Below are 22,024 nucleotides of genomic sequence, written 5' to 3' on the forward strand. Positions count from 1 at the left end.
ATAAATTCCACTTGATCATGGTGTATGAAACTTTTAATATGTTGTTGGATTCTGTTTGCTAGTATTTGTTCAGGATTTTTGCATCTATGTTCATCAGTGATATTGGTCTATAATTTTCGTTTTTTGTGATATCTTTTTCTGGTTTGGGTATCAGGGTGATGGTTGCTTTGTAGAATGAATTTGGGAGTGTTCCTCCCTCTGCAATTTTTTGTATGAGTTTGAGAAGGAGTGGTTTTAGCTGTTCTCTAAATATGTAATAGAATTCGTCTGTGAAGCCCTCTGGTCCTGGACCTTGGTTTGTTGGAAGATTTTAAATTACAGTTTCAATTTCATTACTAGTGATAGGTCCGTTTATATTTTCTAATTATTCCTGGTTCAGCCTTGGGAAATTGCACCTTTCCAAGAATTTGTCCATTTCTTCGTGGTTGTCCATTTTATTAGCATATAGTTGTTTGTAGTAGTCTTTTGTAATCCTTTGTATTTCTGTGGTGTCAGTTGTGATTTCTCCTTTTTCATTTCCAATTTTATTGATTTGTGTCCTCTCCGTTTTTTTCTTGATGAGGCTGGCTAAGGGTTTATCAATTTTTTTTATCTTCTCAAAGAACCAGCTTTTAGATTTATTGATCTTTGCTATTGTTTTCTTCATATTCTATTTCATTTATTTCTGCTCTGATATTTATGATTTCTTTCCTTCTACTGACTTTGGGTTTTCTTTACTCTTCTTTCTCTAGTTGCTTTAGGTGTACAGTTAGATTGTTTATTTAAGATTTTTCTTGTTTCTTGAGGTGAGGTTGAATTGCTATAAACTTCTGTCTTAGAACTGCTTTTACTGCATCCCATAGATTTTGGGTTGTTGTGTTTTCATTGTCATTAGTTTCTATGGTTTTTTAAATTTCTTCTTTGCTTTCTTCAGTGATCTCTTGGTTATTTAGTAGTGCACTGTTAGCCTCCATGTACTTGTGGTTTTTACAGGTTTTTTTCCTGTAATTGATTTCTAATCTCAGAGTGTTGTGTTCAGAAAAGCTGCTTGATATGATTTCAATTTTCTTAAATTTTCTGAGGCTTGATTTGTGACCCAAGATGTGATCTATCCTGGAGAATGTTCCATGTGCACTTGAAAAGAAAGAAGTGTATTCTGCCACTTTTGGGTGGAATGTTGCATAAATATCAATTAAATGTAATTGGTCTATTGTGTCATTTAAAGCTTGTGTTTCCTTATTTATTTTCTCTTTGGATGATCTGTCCATTGGTGTAAGTGGGATGTTAAAGTCCCCCACTATTATTGTGTTACTGTCGATTTCCCCTTTCATGGTTGTTAGCATGCCTCATGTACTGAAGTGCTCCTATGTTGGGTCTATAAACATTTATAATTGTTATATCTTCTTGGATCGATCCCTTGATCATTATGTAGTGTCCTTCTTTATCTCTTGTCCTTCTTTATCTCTTGTAGCAGTCTTTATTTTAAAGTCTATTTTATCTGATACGAGTATTGCTACTCCAGCTTTCTTTTGATTTCCATTTGCATGGAATATCTTTTTCTATCCCTTCACTTTCAGTCGTATGTGTCCCTAGGTCTGAAGTGGGTCTCTTATAGACAGCATATATATGGGTCTTATTTTTGTATCCATTCAGCCAGTCTGTGTCTTTTGGTTGGGGCATTTAATCCATTTACATTCCAGGCTATTATTGATATGTATGTTCCTATTACCATTTTCTTAATTGTCTGGGGTATGTTTTTGTGGGTCTTTTTCTCCTCTTGTGTTTCCCACCTAGAGAAATTTCTTTAACATTTGTTGTAAAGCTGGTTTGGTGGTGCTGAATTCTCTTAGCTTTTGCTGGTCTGAAATGCTTTTGATTTCTCCATTGAATCTGAATGAGATCCCTGCTGGGTAGAGTAGTGTTGGTTGTAGGTTTTTCTCTTTCATCACTTTAAGTATATCCTGCCACTCCCTTCTGGCCTGCAGATTTTCTGCTGAAAAGTCAGGTGATAACCTTATGGGGATTCCTTTGTACGTTATTTTTTGTTTTTCCCTTGCTGCTTTTAATATTATTTCTTTGAATTTAATTTTTGTTAGTTTGATTAATATGTGTCTTTGTGTATTTCTCCTAGGGTTTATCCTGTATGGGACTCTCTGAGCTTCCTGGACTTGGGTGACTATTTCCTTTCCCATGTTAAGGAAGTTGTTGACTATAATCTCTTCAAATATTTTCTCAGACCCTTTGTTTTGCTCTTCTTCCTCTGGGACCCCTATTATTCGAATGTTGGTGCATTTAGTGTAGTCCCAATGGTCTCTGAGATTGTCTTCAATTCTTTTCAGTCTTTTTTCTTTATTCTGCTCCTCAGCAGTTATTTCCACCATTTTGTCTTCCAGCTCACTTATTCATTCTTCTGCCTCAGTTATTCTGTTATTGATTCCTTCTAGTGTATTTTTCATTTCAGTTATTGTACTGTTCATCTCTGTTTGTTCTTTAGTTCTTCTAGATCTTTGTTAAATATTTCTTCTATTTTCTCAATCTGTGCCTCCATTCTATTTCTGAGATTCTGGATCATCTTTTCCATCAGTACTCTGAATTCTTTTTCAGGTAGATTGACTATTTCCTCTTCATTTTTTTTGGTCTTGTAGATTTTTACCTTGTTCTTTCATCTGTGACATATTTTTTTCCCATCTCATTTTTTTTTTCTTTTCTTATGAGTGGGGTTGTGCTCCTGTCTTACTGGTTGTTTGGCCTGAGGCTTCCAACACTGGAGTTTATAGGCTGTTGGGTAGAGTTGGGTCTTGGTGCTGAGATAAGGACCTCACTCCAATGAATATTCCCTGGATTCTGAGGTTCTCTGTTAGTCCAGTGGTTTGGACTTGGAGCTCCCACCGCAGGAGCTTTGGCCTGACCCCTGGCTCATGAACCAAGATCCTGCAAGCTGCGTGGGGTGGTTAAAAAAAAAAAAAAGGAGAACCATAACAAAGTAAAAAATAAAATTAGACTAGGAAACTAACAGCTGTGTTAGTTTCCTAGACTAAAAATAAAAATATAGATGAAACAACAACTGGATAGTAAAACAGAACCACAATAGTAAAAAAGAGGAAGAGAAAAAAGAAAAGGTGGAAAAGGCCTTGGCTGTGGAGGGCAGGGCCTGAGCAGGGGTGAGGTTTGAGCAGTGAGTGGGGCCTATGCTCAGGATCCATGGGGCTGGCAAAGGCGGGGATGGGGTGTGGTGGGTGGGACTTAGGTTCAACAGAAGGGCCCAGGTGTGCCCCTGCCTCTGGTCTCAGAGGGTGGGGGACCTCACCTGGGAACCCAGCAGGTTTCCTGGGCTTGAGTGGGCGGGGCAAACGCCCTCCACTCCTCTACCACTCCTCCGGTCCCAGAGGGCTCCTCCCGCCTGCCTCTCCTGATCTCCCCAGCTTCCCTCCTATGTCCCCAGGACCCACACACCCAGAGGGGACTTTGGAGATTGGGAGACTGGCCTGGGAGCTCAGCAGGCTCCCTGTACCTGAGTGGGTGGGGCAAACCCTCTCTGCTCCTTTCCTACTCCTCTGGTCCTGAAGGGTCCCTCCTGTCTGCCTCTCCTGTTCTCTCCCGGCCTTGCTCCTATGTCCCCAGGACCAACTCAGCCCAGAGGGGACCTCTGAGGGCATAGGACCCAGCCCGAGAGCCCAGCAGATTTCCCCGGCCGATTGGGTAGGGGAAATGCTGGGCCCCTGATCTGAGCCCCTGAGGTCCCTCCAGGAGTGGGAACCCCTCCCCCCTCTCAGCCACCCTTCAAGGGTGCCGGTCCTGTCTAGCATCCACTTCTCCTTCCCCCTCAGTCCCCCCACATACTACTGGTTCGCTTGGGGGTTCTTCCCATCTCCTTGGGTGTCGGGGTCCCCCACCCAGCACCATGTCTTCTCAATCATAGAACCACCCCCACTCAGCAACTCTTACAGCCCAACTGGGTGGGCCAAGTCACAACAAGAGGGCCGTTCAGCTTTTGCTAGCATGGGCTCTGCCCTGATGGAGATGTGTTCTTCTATGACTGAATGTTCAGGTGTGGGCATACTTGAGGGTCCCAGACATTTCCTACCAGCTCAGAGACAGCCCTTTCATGGACATTAACATCCACCTCTAGTTCCTCTCATAAGAATTTTGGCTCAGACACCGGCATTTCCCTCCCAGGGAGGTTTGCCTTTTTGCAAATGTTACTCATTCTGATCCAATCAGTGCAAACCCTGTAACAGGGCATCAGGAGAGTTTCTCAACTGTACACACTTCTGTTAGTGGGAGTGCTCAATCTAAGCTGACCCAACACCAATGATTAAAGAAAAGAATATTGCATGAGAATCCGATTGTGGTTAATCTAGATAGAGAACAGCAAGGGCAGGGTGAATGGAGATAGAAAGTTCTGAAGAAATTCTCAGTAACATGAGAACATCTTATTCCAGGTCCACTGACTCTTTTCGGCTACTAGGCTGAGCTGAAGAATTGGGTCAAAGCTCTCTCCAACCCTATTTTCTCTCAGTAGCTTACTTCCCTTCCTTCCTCTGAGCTATGTCTCAACCAATGAACATGAAATTTGTCCTCATAAGCCTATTGCAATGTTTTTTGGATGTCAGGACTTTGCACTTTCTTCACGCTTTAATTTTCATGGCTGGTGACCAGACAATCCAAGATAAGGCCATTTGAAATAAATTGATCAATCAGAATTGTGTATCCTGAAGGTGTTGCCAGGCCTCTTTCCTTAGTCAGAGATAAAAGCAATTATTTACTGCTCAATGGAAAAAAAAAAAAACCAAGAATCTTATGTACCATGTAATGATCATCTACCAGTGATGAAGACATTGAGACAATGGGTCCATGTGTTTCTTTTTCTAAAACAGCCAGTGGTCAATGAAGTAAGGTACAGGAAGGAAAGACTTCCCATATTCATTTGTGGAGCTTTTGTTTCTACTATCACCACTGCACAAATACAAAGGGTCTCCTTCATGATATGCACGAACTCCTGTTGTTCCCTTGAGTTGAACCTCTATGGTCACATTTCTCTTTTCCTTCTGTTGGTAGCATTCATTGTTCATCCACCGTGCTGACATTGTCAAATCGCCACAGCTGGCTGGCTTTTCCATCACACTCACGTAAATACAAATCTTTATTGTTTTCCTGCATCACAGCTTCTATGCATTTCCCAGAAAGAATGTGAACAATCATTCCATTCTGAAAAGAGAGAAGAAAAGGAAAAAAAAAAAAAGAAAATGAGTTGGTCCCCCACAATCAGTCAGCAAAGAAGGAGATTTCTAAGATTTGTGCTAATCATTAAGAGAATAATAAAGGTGATATGAACTGGCTTGGTAAGGAATTGGAGTATTTTGGTTACTATATAATATAATTTAGGTAACCCTAAAATTTAAATATCATACAGAGCCTTGGGGTCATTAATTCAATTATTATTATTGTGGTTGGGTAATTATGCCATTTCTTGGAGAGTTCTGGCTAGTAAAATGCCAGTGTAAAGATCATGTTCAATCATTATACTGTACTGTTGACATTCACTGTTATCACTGTACTTGTAAATATCTTCTTTCAAAAGGATTTAATTTAATCTCTGCCCTCTGTTAATCCTGCAATTTAGTACTGCTGCCACCAGGCTGCAGTATACAGTAAGACTTTAAGGATACACTGAAGGCCTGAGTCAGCCATGTTTGGAAGACCATAGCTGCTTCCTGCCCCAAATCTACCAAACTTAATACTGAATGTAGCCATCCCCTTTTCAAGAAAAAAATCAATTTCTTTATGAAAAGTTAAACAACCTTAACCAACAGTGCTGATAATGTTCATCTATTTATTTAGAGATATAATTCACATGCCCTAAATACAACTCAGCAGATTTTAGTATATTCACAAAGTATATGCAACCATCACCTCTATCTAATTGCAGAAAATTTCATCACTGTAAAAAGAAATGTACTATCCATTAGCAGTCACTTCCCATTCCTGCTTCCTTCCAGCCACTGGAAATCATTAATCTAGTTTCTGTGTTTATGGATTTGTCTCTTCTTGACATTTCATATAAATGGAATCATATAATATATGGCCTTTTGTGACTGGCTTCTTTCACTTTGCATGGTATTTTCAAGTTTCATCCATGTTGTAGCACAAAATAGTACCTAATTTCTTTCTTTCTTTCTTTCTTTCTTTGTAGTGGTAAAAATATGTAACATAAAACTTTCTACCTTAACCATTTTTAAGTGTAAAATTTAGTAATGTTAAGTATATTCACTTTGTTGTGAAACAGATCTCCCTTTTTGAATGAAGAACTTTTTCTTCATTCAAAACAAACTCTATACCCATTAAACAACAACTTCCCTCTCCTCACTTCCCCTCGTGCCTGGTAACCACCATTCTATTTTCTGTTTGTATGAATATGACTTCTCTATATATGTCATATAAGTTTAATCATACAGTATTTGTCTTTTTGTGACTGGCTTATTTCACTTAGCACAATGTCCTCAAGCTTCATCCATGTTGAAGCAAATGACAGGATTTCCTTCTTTCTTAAGGTGGGAAAATAGTCCATTGTATGTATATAGCACATTTTGTTTATTCATTCATCAATCACTGGACCCTTGGGTTGCTTCCACCTATTGGCTATTGTGAATACTGCTGCTATGAACAGTATCTTGTTCCTTTTTATGGCTGAATGAGAATACTTTTTTAAAGCCTTATTTTTTAATGCCTGAAAGATGCTGGGTGTATCTTAGTCACTAATCTTTTACATATTATTTTAAAATGCTGTTTCTAAATCTATCTTATCCAGAGGACTTGCTTAGAATGATCCTTTATGATCATTCATAAAGGGCCTTAACTTGGTTTCTAAGAATTCTTTGAGCATGTGTGGAACCCCTGAGGCCTAGGTTCACTTGTCACCAAAGCCCCAAGAGCTTTGTTCTCAACTGTTTATCGTGAGCTCAGCTTAAGTTTTACACTATACAATTTTCCTCTTTCACAGCCTGCTTTAAGAGTACCGATGCATGGAGCTCTGCTTAGTTATTTAATCCCCACCCCCTTATTCCCAAGCAAAAGTTGAAGAAAGGCATGTTTGAAAGATGTGTGTATTAATCTGTTTGTTTGTATACTTGTACCCTAACTCATTTCAGAAGGGATTTGAGGTGAAGGAAAAACTATGTATGGACAGTTATTGTTGATACTGTCACCTTCCAATCCCAATCCTGTAAACGGCTCACTCTCCCTAAATACTTACACTCCTCCTATTTCCTAATACTTACACTCCTCCTATTTCCTCTTTATTGATGCATAACCTCTGGAAAGGATCTCAAGCTTCTCTCTGGAGTCATGGGAATCAAAGCCTTACTAAACTGATGAAATGCTCAGAGTGGAATTTGCAAAGGAAGAAAGAACGATCTACATCCTCATCTATCTGGTTGTGGAACAGGAGGCAGGCCTTTCCATTGCCCCTAAAACCACACCACCAACGTGGTTGACTGCTTCTGTAACACGCTCCATGGTCCTACTTGTGACCTAAGCTAATAAACTTTAAAAAGAGGCTGTCTCCTCTCTCCACCATATCAAGACCGGAGCTATACAGAAACCTGGCAAATCAGTACATTTCAAGATGCTGGTGGTTAACTTTGCTGCAAGGTTGGCTTCACCTCCCCCTGAGGCCTTAGTGCCAAGTTACTCAGTTCAACAGCAGGGACACAGGCTTGTATGGTAATACTTGACCTCTTGGAAGTGCCTGAGACACGCACCAGCCAGCCGCCCCGCTGAATCCTTCCTAGCTGGGTTACTTACCTCCTGGTAGTCCCAGTGCTGACGATGGATGTCAGGGCCTCCCTTGGTGCAGTTCTGCAGAATCACCTGCTCTCGCCTGACATCGAAGCACAGGTGCTGGGGGCTGCCATAGTGGATCTCCTTCCTGCCCATGTGATCCAGGTGCTGGGACAGAGGGAAATGGCTGTTAGCACAGCTAGAAGGAGATCCTCTCCAAAGCTGGAGGTAAAGGAAGGAGAGCTCACTGCAATAGGGCTGATGTCTGGGGGCAACCTTCAGATTCTACTGAGGTCAGCAAGACCCTATCTCATAGTCAAGTCCACAGATATGATGCCGGACTAGCCCTGGCCTCTGAAATCTCCACATTCCATCTACTTTTGCATTCATATTTATACATTCTGGAAAGTTCCTCCATTATTCTATTTACTGTATCATAGGTGAGGCCATAAAGGATGCTGTGTGTTTTGTGAGGGTACAGTTGGAAGGGCAGATGAGGAAACTCCCGAGGCCCGAGTGGATCTCTTTCTGGAGACGTCTGTGCTGGCCCTGCAAGTGATTTTCCTTCTGTCTTTTGTATCTGCTGACTCTCGCTCATGGTTTGCATTTCCTCCTGGGTTCCGTAGGACTGGATCATGCATTCCTTTGCAGAGGGGCTTTAGCTGCGGGAAGCTCGTGGGTCCAGGTTGGAAACACATCCTGATAAAGCCATTTTCCGTTTGTTCCTGCTAAATGCAGCCTGAACTAATTTTTACGCTAACTTTGTGGCTGGGAGACGGGGTTGGCTTCATGGGCATGTGACCTGTGTAACTGCAGGGGCCTCATGCTTAGAAGGGTTTAATGTTCTTGGTCTAATATATTTGGTTTAATGCTGATACTGTCTAGGAATTCTTAATAATTGTTGAGTGATAGGTCTCACCATCTTCATTTGCACTGAGCCCAACAAGTTAGGTAGACAGTCCCACCTGAGGATTCCCAGACAACACAGTTCCTATAAATTTGAACCCTAAACCCACATTGGACACAAGCTTGTGGTTAAAAATTTTCAGGGAAGAGTCATTTTCTCGGACGCAAAGACCTGTCTACAGACCTGCTTCCTTGTCATCTTCCGGTGGCAGTAGGTAGTCTTTTCTAGTCCTGGTTTTCACAGATAGGTTACTCTGTGAAGGTCAAAGCTGGCTTTGTATGGGTGTCCCATTTCCAACCCCTCATCTGTCATGGGCTGAAGATGGGCTTTCGTCACTATCTCCTGCTTGGAACCAACGCCTCTGGGTTCCTGAGGTTTGACAGAAACTGTCCCCTTCACCCTGCAGGAGAGCTTGGCCATGGCCCTATGACTCTATTTCAGTTGCCTCTGGATTCGGGGCCCTGGAGATTTCCTTTTGTTATAAACATAGTTACTTCTGCATAAAAGAGGGTGTTTCTTCTTTTTTATATGGTATATGGTGCTTTCAGCTTAGCAAGTTCACAATTTTTCTGGATACAGAAGCCCTTGCTAATCCCCACCTCTCCACCAAGAATGTAAATAAATAAATAAATCCAAAAGCTAACATTCTTTTTGCACCATTATCCCCAGTTGCAGATGAGGAAACCAAGACTCAGAGAGGTTAAGAGGCCTGCCTGATGTCACACAGCTAGCAGGTGAGCTATTTCCACCATCACAGAGCTTTCTCTCTGTCCTCCTGTGCCAGGTGTGAGTTCTAGATTCGTCCCCTGACTCAGTGTGGATTTCAGACCTGATTCAGGTCCCTTCTGGCCATAGGTACCCAAGAGCAGGACCTCTGGCTCAAGGAGAGACTCTCCCTGTGGTCAGTGCCTGCCAGTCACTTTCAGTGTCGCCCTTTGGGCCATAAACTTTTGTTGTCACAGGGCAACCCCGCCCTTCCTCGGTACCGAAGGGTCCAGCCATGCTGCAGAGTGAGGCCCCGGGAAATCCGTGGAGTTGGTCGCCAGTGCGCCACGGGAGAGCTCATGTGCTCTTTCCCTCCCATCCCCAGGGGCGTTTGCATCCTCTGCCTTCCTCCTGACCATGCAGTGGAAGCCTTTCTCCCTGTGGAAGGAGTTTCACAAGCCATATTGCTCTGTGTGTGGGAAACATTCCGAATGAGGCCACAGCTCTGAAACCCGATGACCCCATCTGTGTGTAAGGTCTCCTCTGGCAAGTGAGGCAGAGGGTCACCAGAGGCCATGAGCCTTGTCTACCCAGATCCAGCCCTCTCCCCACTTCACACACACACACACCCCCCAGGCTCCTGTGATGCCCTAAAGTTCCCCCTCTGGCCCAGAAGTATTGGCCCCCGTAGATCCCCATTAAATGCCCGAAAGACACAGCATATCTACTCTGGGCAGGACTCAGCGTCAGAAGCCTGGAGTCTTAGGAACACAGTCACGAGCTATGGGTTTGAGGCACTGCTGCAAATGGGGAACATTCTCCAGGGTCCCCTCGATTCCTCAGTGTTTCTGTGCCTATAGTGCCCGCTCGGTGACCCACTTTCTCCATCTCTGGTTCTAGTTGGCTAATGATCTTGTGCTGGTCCATATGTTTCAGAAAGGTGACCTGGTGGAAATTTACATGCACACAGGTTTTCTTTGACCTCTGATTATAGATTTTTACTTTAAATGGGGAGCTTTTCCATTTTGTAAATAAGTTCATTTGTATCATTTTTTAGATTCCACATATAAGAGATATCTTAGGATATTTGTCTTTCTCTGTCTGACTTACTTCACTTAGGATATTTACAGAACAGAAACAGACTCAGACATAGAAAACAAACTTATGGTTACCAAAGGGGAAAAGGGGGGAGGGATAAATTACGAGTTTGGGATTAGCAGATACAAGCTACTATATATAAAATAGATAATCAACAAGGTCCAACTGTATAGCACAGGGAACTATATTCAATATCCAGTAATAAGGTATAATGTAAAAGAATCTGAGAAAGATTTTATATATATTTATATATGTATAACTGAATCACTGTGCTGTACACCAGAAACTAACACAACATTGTAAATCAACTATACTTCGATTAAAAAAAAAAAGAAAAAGAAAAAAATGGGGATCTTTTCCGTAAACTCTGGATTTCCAGTGTCTTTTAAATTTTTGGATGATCTTGTAATACTGGATCCGCTTTCATACAAAACAAAAGACATTTACTGAGGCTGGGGCAGGCGCTCCTCTGTGACAACAGCCTCCGCCCAGCTCCCCATGTTTATTTCCTTTATCCACTTAAACCCTGGAGACACACTTGAGTTTGAAGCCCCTGGGCTACCCACTCTCCAAGCCTCAGTTTCCTCATCTGTCAGATGAAGACATTGGCTAAACAGCCTCGCCATGTCCCTCGAGCTCAGATGCTCATATTCTCTGATGGGTCCACATTTGGGCTTGGGGCTGGGGCAGGTTGGGGAATGGGTCGTCAGAGTGGAGGACCATGCACAGTCAAGGGACATGGGACCACTGAAAGGAGATGCCCCAAAGGGAAGGGAGGGCCATCCCAGCAAAGACCTCTTGCAGGTCTAAGAACACTGACTGCCCACCTGCTGCTGCTGGCTGTCACTGCAAGGAGCTAGCATCATGGCACAGCCCAGGACGTCCCCTTCTGCCAGGCAGTCTGCACAGAAGCCAAGTCCGGTGTTGTGGAGCTGTAAGCAACGTTCACACAGAAGTGAATCCCACCCTCTGCTGCAAAGATGCCCTCTGTCAGCCACTCCTTCACTCTGCAGTGTAGCTCAGGTCCCATGCTCGGATCATAAAAATGATCGAGGTCAAGCTGAAGCCAGTGACCCTAAGGACAGGCTTCCTGAAGGAGGTGACAGCACCTGTCCTGGTGAAGGGGCCCTGGGGCAGGTTATGGGGCAGCCCAGCCACCCCCGGCAAGGAGGCCCTGCTGAGCTGGGACTGGGTGGCCAGGGTCATGGAAGAGCATCTGAACTTCAGCTCCTATCCTGGGAGACCGCCGAACCCCTTCTCTTCCTCTCTCTCTGCACTTTGGTTTTATCATGACTTGCCTTTCCAGAGAACCTGGGCCTGCGTTCGGATGGGTAGAGCTCGGGATAGATGTTGGCCAGAAACCAGTGGAAGGTCCGACAGCCCAGCCTCCTTTGCAGCTGCTGGCGTTCAGTGCAGTCCGGCTTGCCAGCCTGGGGAGGAGAGAGACAGGCGGCAGGACGGAGAAAGCTGGTTTTACATCACAGTTCATGTGCTGGGAAGCACAGAGGTGTCTGGGAGCAAGCTGAAGGAGGGGGACAGCAAGCATCACTGTGAACCACATCCCACATAAATAGCATTTACGTGTCACGCCATCAGAATGGCGCTGAGTGGTAGTGGACCAGGTGAAAATGCACTGTTTGCAGACATTTCATTAAATGTTTAAAATGTTTATTTTTCTGTGCCTTTTTGGGGATGTCCTTTATGTTTATTTTTTATAGTAAAAAATACTTATATTTGTTTCACATCTTAGGTAATTTCACAGCCTTGAGCACTTTGCCTGGGATGAAAGGGCCCTTGGAGACCCACTGCAGTGCTCACTCCTCACCCAGCCTCTCCTCCGGCCACGGGATGAAGGATCACACCCCTTAGATGTGATGACAGAACCCCTACAGACATCAGGGGGTTCCAGGCCATGATGCCCCTAGGAGATGCTGGAAGAGACAGAGGACAACCCCACCAGGTAGAGGAGCCACTTGACAGGGGCCACTCATGGAAGTACTAGCCAGAAACTTCTATCTGCCCTTCCAGGCGGGAGGGCAGGTGGTCCTGCACAGCCTCCACCTGGTGGCCCTGAGTGGGCACAGAAGACCCTGCCGGGCTCTCCCCTTACCTTGCTCAAGGAGAAGGCCTCCGGGCTGTGCCTGTAGAAGGTTTCTTTGAACGCACCCAGCCAGGTCTCAGCAATGCGAACCTTGTTCCGCAGGGTGGCCTCCCAGTCAAAAGGGGAGTGGGCATCCTGATTTCGGTAGACATGCCCCACTCGAGAGCAGGGAAGGATTTCGACGGAGCCCCTACAGAGCCAGGTCTGCAGTGAAAGGAGAAGATCAACACCTCCGTGCTCCTCTCCAGCAACGTGGGGAGTGAGGGGCTGGCAAAACGCACCAGAAATCATGAACACAAAAGAGAAAGATGGTTCTTGTTCTCAGGATGGAGCAGAGTTTCCAGATCTGAGGGTTCTGGGCTGGGGAGGGACAAGGTGGGGAGAATGAGGGCGGTTGTCCTGGGTCAGAACTCGTGGTGTGAGAGGCTCGCACCCTTGCCACTACCTGTGGTTCCCCACCCCTACTGAAACACGTGACCAGATTCAGCACTTAGAGGATGCAGCCATGCCGTTAGTGCCTGGATTCTCCCAAGGCTGCTTTCTCGGGGAAAAGGGTAGACATAGTGGCCAGGGAATTTCTAAAAGCTTGTGAAGTCTCCTGCTGCAAAGGCACCAGAAGCCATCTGTGTGGAGGTCAAAGCAAGCTTTCTCAACCAGAATCTTTCTACTTCTGGAAATGTCTCTACTCTCCACTCATTCCCTCCTACTCCCAAATGCCTGAAGTTCATTTGACAGGAAGCCTTTTATTCCCCACTTGGGAATAAAGAGGAAAGTGAAAACATGCCTAGGATAGGCAGTACATGAAGCCAAACACACCAAGAACCCAAACCGATGGGGTTCCCAAACTGGGTGCCAAGGCACCCCAGGGTGCTACAGCAAACTCAAAAGGCCACGTGGGATATTTTCATTGTTCAGGAGAAACATAGTGTCATCTGTGTTCTGAAAAGTACAAGTTCAAGGCAATTCATTGTTTCAACCTTAGATCACTGCCCTTTTAATGATATATGTCTTTGTTGGGGTGGGTTTTCAGTGGTTGCTGTCATGAAAAAGCAAGCATCAGGTTAAAAATCAACATGGAACAGGAAATGAGGGTGGCGGGTCCAATCTGATTCCAAGGTTTGAGAAACTGTCTGGCGCCCAGTGGGTGCTAAGCTGTTCGGACAAATACTTAAGTTGTTTGGACCAAACTACTCAATGCACAGAACTGCTTGGTATTTGCTTTGGCCAATGGGTGCTGTGAAAACTATCAAGATGCTAAGGGTGCCGGGAATGGAGAATGTACGGGAAGCTTTGCACTCGGGTGGAGATGACTGAAAACTCGCCCTTTCCTAAGGGCAGGTTTGACAGGCGAGTTCAGGAAGGAGGCTGGGGTGAAATCAAGAGAGATGAAAAAGGGGGAGAAATGAGGGTTTGACACACTACGTATAATGACTCTGTAATTTGCCCGAAGCCTTAGCCCTGACCTCCAAGCTGTGACCGGACACAGGGCTCCAAAGAACCCACCTGGGCCTCCCTTGGCCCAGGAAGTACCTTGAGAGACAGTTCGAGGTTTTCGCCACCCCTCAGTGACATGAGAGGGTCATACGCTCCAGTGTTTTGGAAGTAATGTCTGTCCATGGCCACGACCCCGCCGGACAGCACAGGGCTCCTGGAGAGAGAAGGTGAGACTATGTAGAAAGGTTCAGAACCTGGAGCATCTGGGGAGCGGTGGGGGGATGGCAGGTAGGGGGCGCTCCAGTGGCCCAGAGAGTGGACTCAGGGCTCAGACAGATCTCAAGACTGGAGCCAAGCAAGCATGTCAGAAATCCCAGTATTTCATGAAAAGAGAGCTCTATGGGCTTCCCTGGTGGCGCAGTGGTTGAGAGTCCGCCTGCCGATGCAGGGGACGCGGGTTCGTGCCCCGGTGCGGGGAGATCCCACATGCCGCGGAGCGGCTGGGTCCGTGAGCCATGGCCGCTGAGCCTGCGCGTCCAGAGCCTGTGCTCCGCAACGGGAGAGGCCACAACAGTGAGAGGCCCGCGTACCGCAAAAAAAAAAAAAAAAAAAAAAAAAGGAGAGAGCTCTGGTTGCCTGGGCCGTTTATACCTCAGCCTCCGGCACTGCTCCTTTAGGGAGAGGCCTGTCTGGCGAGATTTTGGGAAGAAGACCTTGGTTAAATAAGATGCCCTAAGGCCGGCAGCACCAGGCATGGACCAAGGGAACCGGCAGTCCTCTTTCTTCCCTCACCCCTGATCTCACCCTCTTGTTTGCTTCGTGACCATTCACCCCCTCCCCAATTCTAAGATGAATCCCCCAGAGACTCTGGAAGTAGATAGGTCCCCATCTGCTCTGGGGGAAATACACATGACTTAAAAACACAGAAAGCTGGAATCCCGAGTGAGGGAATGAAGATGGCAACAGCATCCCTCAGAAGGGTTTAACTGGGGAGGATGGAGCCAGAGGCTTTTGAACCACAATCTCTTTATTCAAAAGAGAACAAATTTTCATTGTTGTTTTTTGGGGTTTTTTTTTGTTTTTTAAAAAATTTATTAAAAAATTTTTTTTATACAGCAGTTTCTTATTAGTTATCCATTTTATACATATTAGTGTATACATGTCAATCCCAATCTCCCGATCCATCACACCACCACCCGCCTCCCCACCACTTTCCCCCCTTGGTGTCCATACATTTGTTCTCTACATCTGTGTCTCCATTTCTGCCCTGCAAACAGATTCATCTGTACCATTTTTCTAGGTTCCACATATATGCGTTAATATACGATATTTGTTTTTCTCTTTCTGACTTACTTCACTCTGTATGACAGTCTCTAGATCCATCCAGATCTCTACAAATGACCCAATTTCGTTCCTTTTTATGGCTGATTAATACTCCACTGTATATATGTACCACATTTTCTTTATCCATTCGTCTGTCAATGGGCATTTAGGTTGCTTCTGTGACCTGGCTATTGTAAATAGTGCTGCAATGAACATTGGGGCACGTGTGTCTTTTTGAACTATGGTTTTCTCTGGGTATATGCCCAGTAGTGGGATTGCTGGGTCATACGGTAATTTTATTTTTAGTTTTTTAAGGAACCTCCATATGAGAACAAATTTTAATGCAGCCAAACTCTGGGTATGTCTCAAGGAGTGAATGACTCAGAGTTCATATTTTTTTTTAATTACTAAGAAAATAGTCTTACATTAACAAAACTACTGACATTTAGGTTATTAAAGATACTAAGTTATACCACAATACTAAAAACCAGTAGTGTAGTTATTACTTGACAAAATTTCCAATTCTACCACTCACAATTTGTAAGATCTTGGATGAGACAGATAACCTGTCTGGTCTCAATTTCCTTACCTCTAATAGGGTACAGTAATAGTGTTTCATAATAGGGTTTTGTGGAGATTAAAAGAAATGTCATGTAAAGCACATGTGCATGCCAAAATCCAAAGATCTCTGAAAATCAAGAGCTTTTTCATGATGCATCTGGAAGTAAACCATGTCCTGAACTGACATGGGTATCTGGGGATGACAGACTGTATTTAAAACACAGCAGAGGGGACTTCCCTGGTGGAGTAGTGGTTAAGAATACACCTGCCAATGCAGGGGACACGGGTTCGAGCCCTGGTCCAGGAAGATCCCACGTGCTGTGGAGTGCCACCACACTCCGTGTGCCACAACTACTGAGCTTGTGCTCTAGAGCCCGTGAGCCACAACTACTGAGCCCATGCACTGCAGCTACTGAAGCCTGTGTGCCTAGAGCCCATGCTCTGCAACAAGAGAAGCCACCACAATGAGAAGCCCACGCACCACAACAGAGTAGCCCCTGCTCGCCACAACTGGAGAAAGCCCACACACAGCAACGAAGACCAATGCAACCAAAATAAATAAACAAGTAAATAAATTTAAATAAAACACAGCAGATCAGAGCCGTGAAGAGCATTGTGTCAGGAGGCTGGCCATAAGGGTTTGGGTTTTTTTGTTTGTTTGTTCTTTTTGGTACGCGGGCCTCTCCCGTTGCGGAGCACATGCTCCAGACGCGCAGGCGCAGCAGCCACGGCTCACGGGCCCAGCCGCTCCGCGGCATGTGGGATCTTCCCGGACTGGGGCACGAACCCGTGTCCCCTGCATTGGCAGACAGACTCTCAACCACTGCGCCACCAGGGAAGCCCCAAGCCGTAAGGGTTTTAACCCTGGATCTACCTCTTAATAACCTTATGGAACTGGGCAACCTCTGGGGGTTTCATCTGTAATTTAATCTCTATAAACCTCACTTTTCACACGTGTAAAATGGGATTAATAACAGTAATTAGTAACAATAACTGCTTTACAGAATTATGGTAAGGTTTGAGTTAATATGTATACTATGTTTACAGCATTGGCTAAGCACATAATATATGTTCAGTAAATATTCCTTAATACTATCATTTGCAAGTATACAAATGATGATACCCTTTCTGGAATTTTCTTAGCATCTGTATAGAGTCTGTACCAAACCTTGTCCTAATTCCTCATCTCGTGCTCTCTCACCAGATTGATGAGGGAAGCCATGAAGTCAGAGTATTCAGGGTGGGGAAGACATGGGTAGAAAAGTATGATAATGTGTGTGAGGAGGGATCTGGGCCCTGGATAGGGAGCCTGAGGCCTCTGTAGGGCCCCAGGTAGCAGCCGCGTCTCAGGGAAGGACCGGCTGCTGAGGGCAAAGGTGACTGGGCTCTCTCTGGCGCTGACTTTGGCCGATGGTAGGTCAAGGTGACCTACAGTGACCTTGGCCATCAGAGAGGCCCTGAGGCTTAGAAGAAGTTTCCAGAGAGGATTGATGCCTGGGGTCAAAGTGCCTTTGCCTCGGGTTGGGTAAAGGTCCTCTGAGAAGTGTGTTCTCTTCAATAGAATCCCTTTGCTTCGGCTGGAGCAGGATAAACTGTTCCCTCAAGCGAGCGCCTCTCTTAACTCCCTGTGGGCCCCTCTGTCCGGTACCCCTCATACTGCTCACCGAGCTACTACCCTCCCCACACCATAAATCGAAGAGGTCTGGAAACGTGTCTTTCAATTCTTTGTGTCCACAGCCCTTAGAGTGTCTGGCACGAAACAGGTGCTCAGAAGAGGCTGATGGACCAGTAAAGAGGTTAGAAAGCATTCAAAGCTCTCTGCACTTTCAGGATTCATACCTATGATGGAAGGAGGTGAAATCTATCTGGCTCTGCACCCCGACCTCTCATAGTTACATCTTAATACCATGAAACTTCCCCATTGGGTATACAAGGCCCAAGGTTGGTATTGGCCTGTTACAGACTGAATGTATGTGTCCCTCCCAAATTCACATGGCAAAGCCCTATCTCCCAGCGTATATTGTATTTGGAGATGGGGCCTCTGAGGAAGTAATTAAGGATACATGAAGTCATAAGGGGGGAGGCTTGATCTGATAGACTCGTGCCCTTAGAAGAGGAAGAGACCCCAGGGCCCCCTCTCTGTCCTGTGGGGACACAGGGAGAGGTGGCTGTGTGCAAGGCAGGAAGAGAAGTCTCACCAAAAACCAAATCGGCCAGAAACTTGATCTTGGGCTTCTACCCTCCCGGACTGTGAGAAAATAAATTTAATGTGGGTTAAGCCACCCAACATGCAGTATTTTCCTATGACCACTGAGCTGACTCCGACATGGCCCAACAGCCAAGAACGAAGACACCAGACTCTGAGCTTTAAAGTTTGAATGACAAAGCCACCGCCTATGCCTAGGATGAGGGATCATCCTCACAGAGCCAGTATTTTCTATGTCCAAACTAGATAAGATCCTCCACCCTGAGGAGAGAAGAGAGAGCCCGTGGGGAGACCAAGAGACAAAGATGCAGGTAGATCTCTGAGAAGGACCTCGTGTCCACCTTTACACCTTCGGGGTTAACTCCTGGAAGAAGAGGATCCCGTGCTTGTTGTTTGGGAATCAGAGAGCAGGGGGCATGTTGCCCACCTCCCATCTGGCTGCCCTGGGAGTTCAGGAACCCCCTGACCACCTTCGGTCCCGGGAGACGGGTCTAGGTGGTACCCTGGGGACCCAGGCAGAAGGTCATGGGGGCCCTGGGGATCCAGGCAGAAGGTGGTGGGTGCAGTTCCATGGAGCCTCCTGTACCATCAGTACACCAGCGTGTGCTGTGCTATGGGGGCCAGGAGAAGATGTGGGACTTCAGCAGATGCCATGTGGAAGGTGCGGGCCACTGGGGACAGCGTGCCAGCCCCGCATCAGAGGCCACGACCAGTGAAAGTGCATCGTGGTGAACACCGATGCAGGACAGCTAAAGCCCGAGGTGGGGCACTCCCTCCCCACCCACCTCCCCGACAGAAGCTTGGAGCTCAAAATCAACCCCAGGGGGCCGGGAGGGTGGACAAGGATGGATGACAGATTTAAAGATGAGATGACTAAGCTATCACTGAATTTGTCTAATTTGTCTGGAAGGTTTCTGCCATTAGGAAGCAGGGGTCAAGACAGAAATTGCCTAAGTTTGGTTAGTAGAAAATAAAAAGAAATATTTTTTGCGTATCTAAGCTCATGGTTTATCACATGTCAGCTGTGAGAGTTGCACACCCTCGGGCAGACCCTTGGAAGTCCTGTTTGTGCCTAATGCCTTCACTTTGTGTCCCTGGACTAGGCATTTGGAAACAACTTGGGTAACTGCTTGGCACTGGGCAGGTCAGCTGTGGCAGATTCCTTATCCCACGGGCTTTTCTTACAACATGACATTGACATTGACACCCCTGAGAGGTGGGTCCAAGTCTCCTTCCTGTGAACCTGGGTGGGCCTGTGACTTTGGAGGAGGTGACCTTAGGTGACTTCTGAGACTTAGTTATAAAAGGGGATACATACTCTAAGGCATCACAGTAAGTGAGAGAAGACACATAAAGGTTAACTATTGTACGATTCCATTAATATGAAATACCCAGATTTGATAAATCCATAGAGACAGACAGTAGATTGGGCATTGCCAGAGGCTGGGGAAAGGGGACAGCTGGAGACACTAAGTAAGGGATTTTCCTTTGGAATCATGGAAATGTTTTGGAACTAAAAAGAGATGGTGGTTGCCCAATATTGTGGATGTACTGAATGCTAGTGAATTGTTCACTTTGAAATGGTTCATTTTATGTTATATGAATTTCACCTCAATAGATTATTTTTTTAATCGGTCGGGGGATACAGCTTGCTTTGCCTGGCTCCTTTTGGGTACTTGCTCTCTGAACCCAATGCCGGGGTGTAGGAAACCCCAACTAACCTGCCTTCAGTGACTTCAAGGAGAGAATGGGGAAGAAGCTCCCGCTGGGTCCCAGCGACGGCCAGCGTCAAACTCCAGGGGATTCCTGCCTGGAGTTGTTGAGTCATTTCCAGCCAGTCTAGTCTAGTAAAGGATAGTCCTGCTAGGCCCCAGACACCATGGAGCAGAGACAGCCAACGCCAATGCTTCCTTTCAGAATTCACAACCCAGAGTCCATGCTCTTAATAAAACAGCTGTTTCACACCTTTAAGTTTGGATGGTTTGTTATAAAGCAGAAGATATCTAAAACTTTGACTTAAATAGAATGATTGTCCAAAAACCAAACACATGAGAAGCAAACCATAAAGTTGGACATATTTTGAGACTTATGGTGTCCTAGCATTCACCTGGCTGAATTCTTCCTTTTTACCAAGAAAGCAGGGGAACTCCAGTGTTACCTGGTAAGACAGAGCTGGATTGAGGCCCCAGACAAGGTGCTTCCACTTTCCACTCCAGTATCTGGAAGCTTCGCTGGACTCCATTCATATAACATTGTAAGAATAATAACACCTATAGCTGCGAGTCTGGCACTTTCTGAATGTTTTTCATATATTAGCTCATTCAAACCTCACAACAACCCTATAAGCTAAGTACCGTTACTATCCCCAATTTACTGATTAAGTAACTTGCTAGGAAACTAGGAGAACTGGGATTAGCCCAGGCAGTCTGGTGCTGAGTCCACCCTGAGGAAGTAAAAGCAAAGCAGGCTGAGTGAAGGAGCCTCACCTGATGGGGCTGATGGGGGACAGGAGGGCCTTCATCTCTCGCTCCGGCAAAGGCTCCCAGTGGAAATCCAGCTTCCAGTCCAATACCCCGCGCTGCAGGTCCTTGGAGGGGTAATAATGGAAAGTCTTCCAGTCGATCACATCTAGGACTGGAGACACCACCCGGCTCCTGGAAAGAATCGTGGAAGCAGATAAAGGATACACACCCTCCACTTGCTGGGGGACAGAAACATAATCCAGACACATGCTGCCCAATATGGCAGCTACCAGCCACACGCGGTTACTGGGCACCTAAAATAGCATCTGTCCGAACTGAGATGTGGTGTAAGTGTAAAATATGCACTGGATTTAGAAGATTTAGTTTGAAAAAAAAGATGTACAAATCTCAGATTGCATATTGAAATGATAATATTCTGGACATATTGGGTTTACTAAAATATTTTGTTAAAATTAATGTCATCTGTCTCATTTTCTTTTGTAATGGGACTACTAGAAATGTTTAAATTATATCTGTGGTTCATGTTCTATTTCTACTGAACAGTACTCTCCTAGAAAATATATTTTTCCATAAGGAATCGGGGGCCTATTTCATTAAAAAGCATGCCTGCCCCTTTCTTTAAAAACCTCTCAGGATAGGGCTTCCCTGGTGGCGCAGCGGTTGAGAGCCCGCCTGCCGATTCTGGGGGCACTGGTTCGTGCCCCGGTCCGGGAAGATCCCACATGCTGCGGAGCGGCTGGGCCCGTGAGCCATGGCCGCTGAGCCTGCGCGTCCGGAGCCTGTGCTCCGCAATGGGAGAGGCCACAACAGTGAGAGGCCCGCATACAGAAAAAAAACAAAACAAACAAACAAACAAAAAACCTCTCAGGATAAAACTGAGACACGGGGGAATAGGGACCTAGGCTCAGCTCTGCCGCTAATGCTGTATGAACTTGAGATAGCTGTTGCACCTCTCTGGGCCTCAGCTTCCTCATTCATAAAATGGGAGGTTGAGCTACTTCTCACAAAGGTCTTTCTCAGCTGTAATGCTCTAGGACTGTGGCTCTTGACTTCTTTGGGGGTCTTTGATCCCTTTGAGAATTACTGTTGCTGTTGGTAATTGTATTTTATCCCAATTTTTTTGCACAGCCTGGGATTACGTGACCTCAGAGAGGGTAATGTGGGAAATTGGTACAGGTTGGAAACTCTGCCTTTTGATTAAACAAGTCATCACTTAGGTGTAGCAGGAGCTGCCCTCTACCTAGTCAGTATCTCACTCACATTTTTTTTCTGACCTCTCACAATAGTTTCTTCTAAAATCCGTACCATGCAATGAATCAGGCCTGAACTCAGGGGTGCTGGAAGTTACCAGTCTAAGAAAAGGAAGATTCCTGGAAAAGAGATGCCAGCTAGGCTGTTCATACTCCCATCAATTTCCATCCACCTCAGAGACAGCCAGGGCTGGCACG

General features: G+C 45.5%; 1 protein-coding gene across 1 annotated transcript in view; it reads right to left on the reverse strand.

Annotated features, from left to right (window-relative positions):
- Positions 1–4,851: 4,851 nt before the first annotated feature.
- The window catches only part of GALNT15 (polypeptide N-acetylgalactosaminyltransferase 15), a 38,330-nt gene continuing 21,157 nt past the window's right edge, over positions 4,852–22,024 (reverse strand). The window contains exons 4-10 of the mRNA XM_032631499.1: positions 20,580–20,747; positions 14,100–14,217; positions 12,579–12,773; positions 11,767–11,898; positions 11,296–11,400; positions 7,783–7,926; positions 4,852–5,187 (exon numbers count right to left, since the gene is read on the reverse strand). Coding sequence (XP_032487390.1) covers positions 5,041–5,187; positions 7,783–7,926; positions 11,296–11,400; positions 11,767–11,898; positions 12,579–12,773; positions 14,100–14,217; positions 20,580–20,747 — 1,009 coding nt within the window. The 3' untranslated portion in view covers positions 4,852–5,040. The remainder of the gene's footprint in view (positions 5,188–7,782; positions 7,927–11,295; positions 11,401–11,766; positions 11,899–12,578; positions 12,774–14,099; positions 14,218–20,579; positions 20,748–22,024) is intronic.

Source organism: Phocoena sinus, chromosome 4, assembly GCF_008692025.1.
Source record: "Phocoena sinus isolate mPhoSin1 chromosome 4, mPhoSin1.pri, whole genome shotgun sequence".
Taxonomy (NCBI): domain Eukaryota; kingdom Metazoa; phylum Chordata; class Mammalia; order Artiodactyla; family Phocoenidae; genus Phocoena; species Phocoena sinus.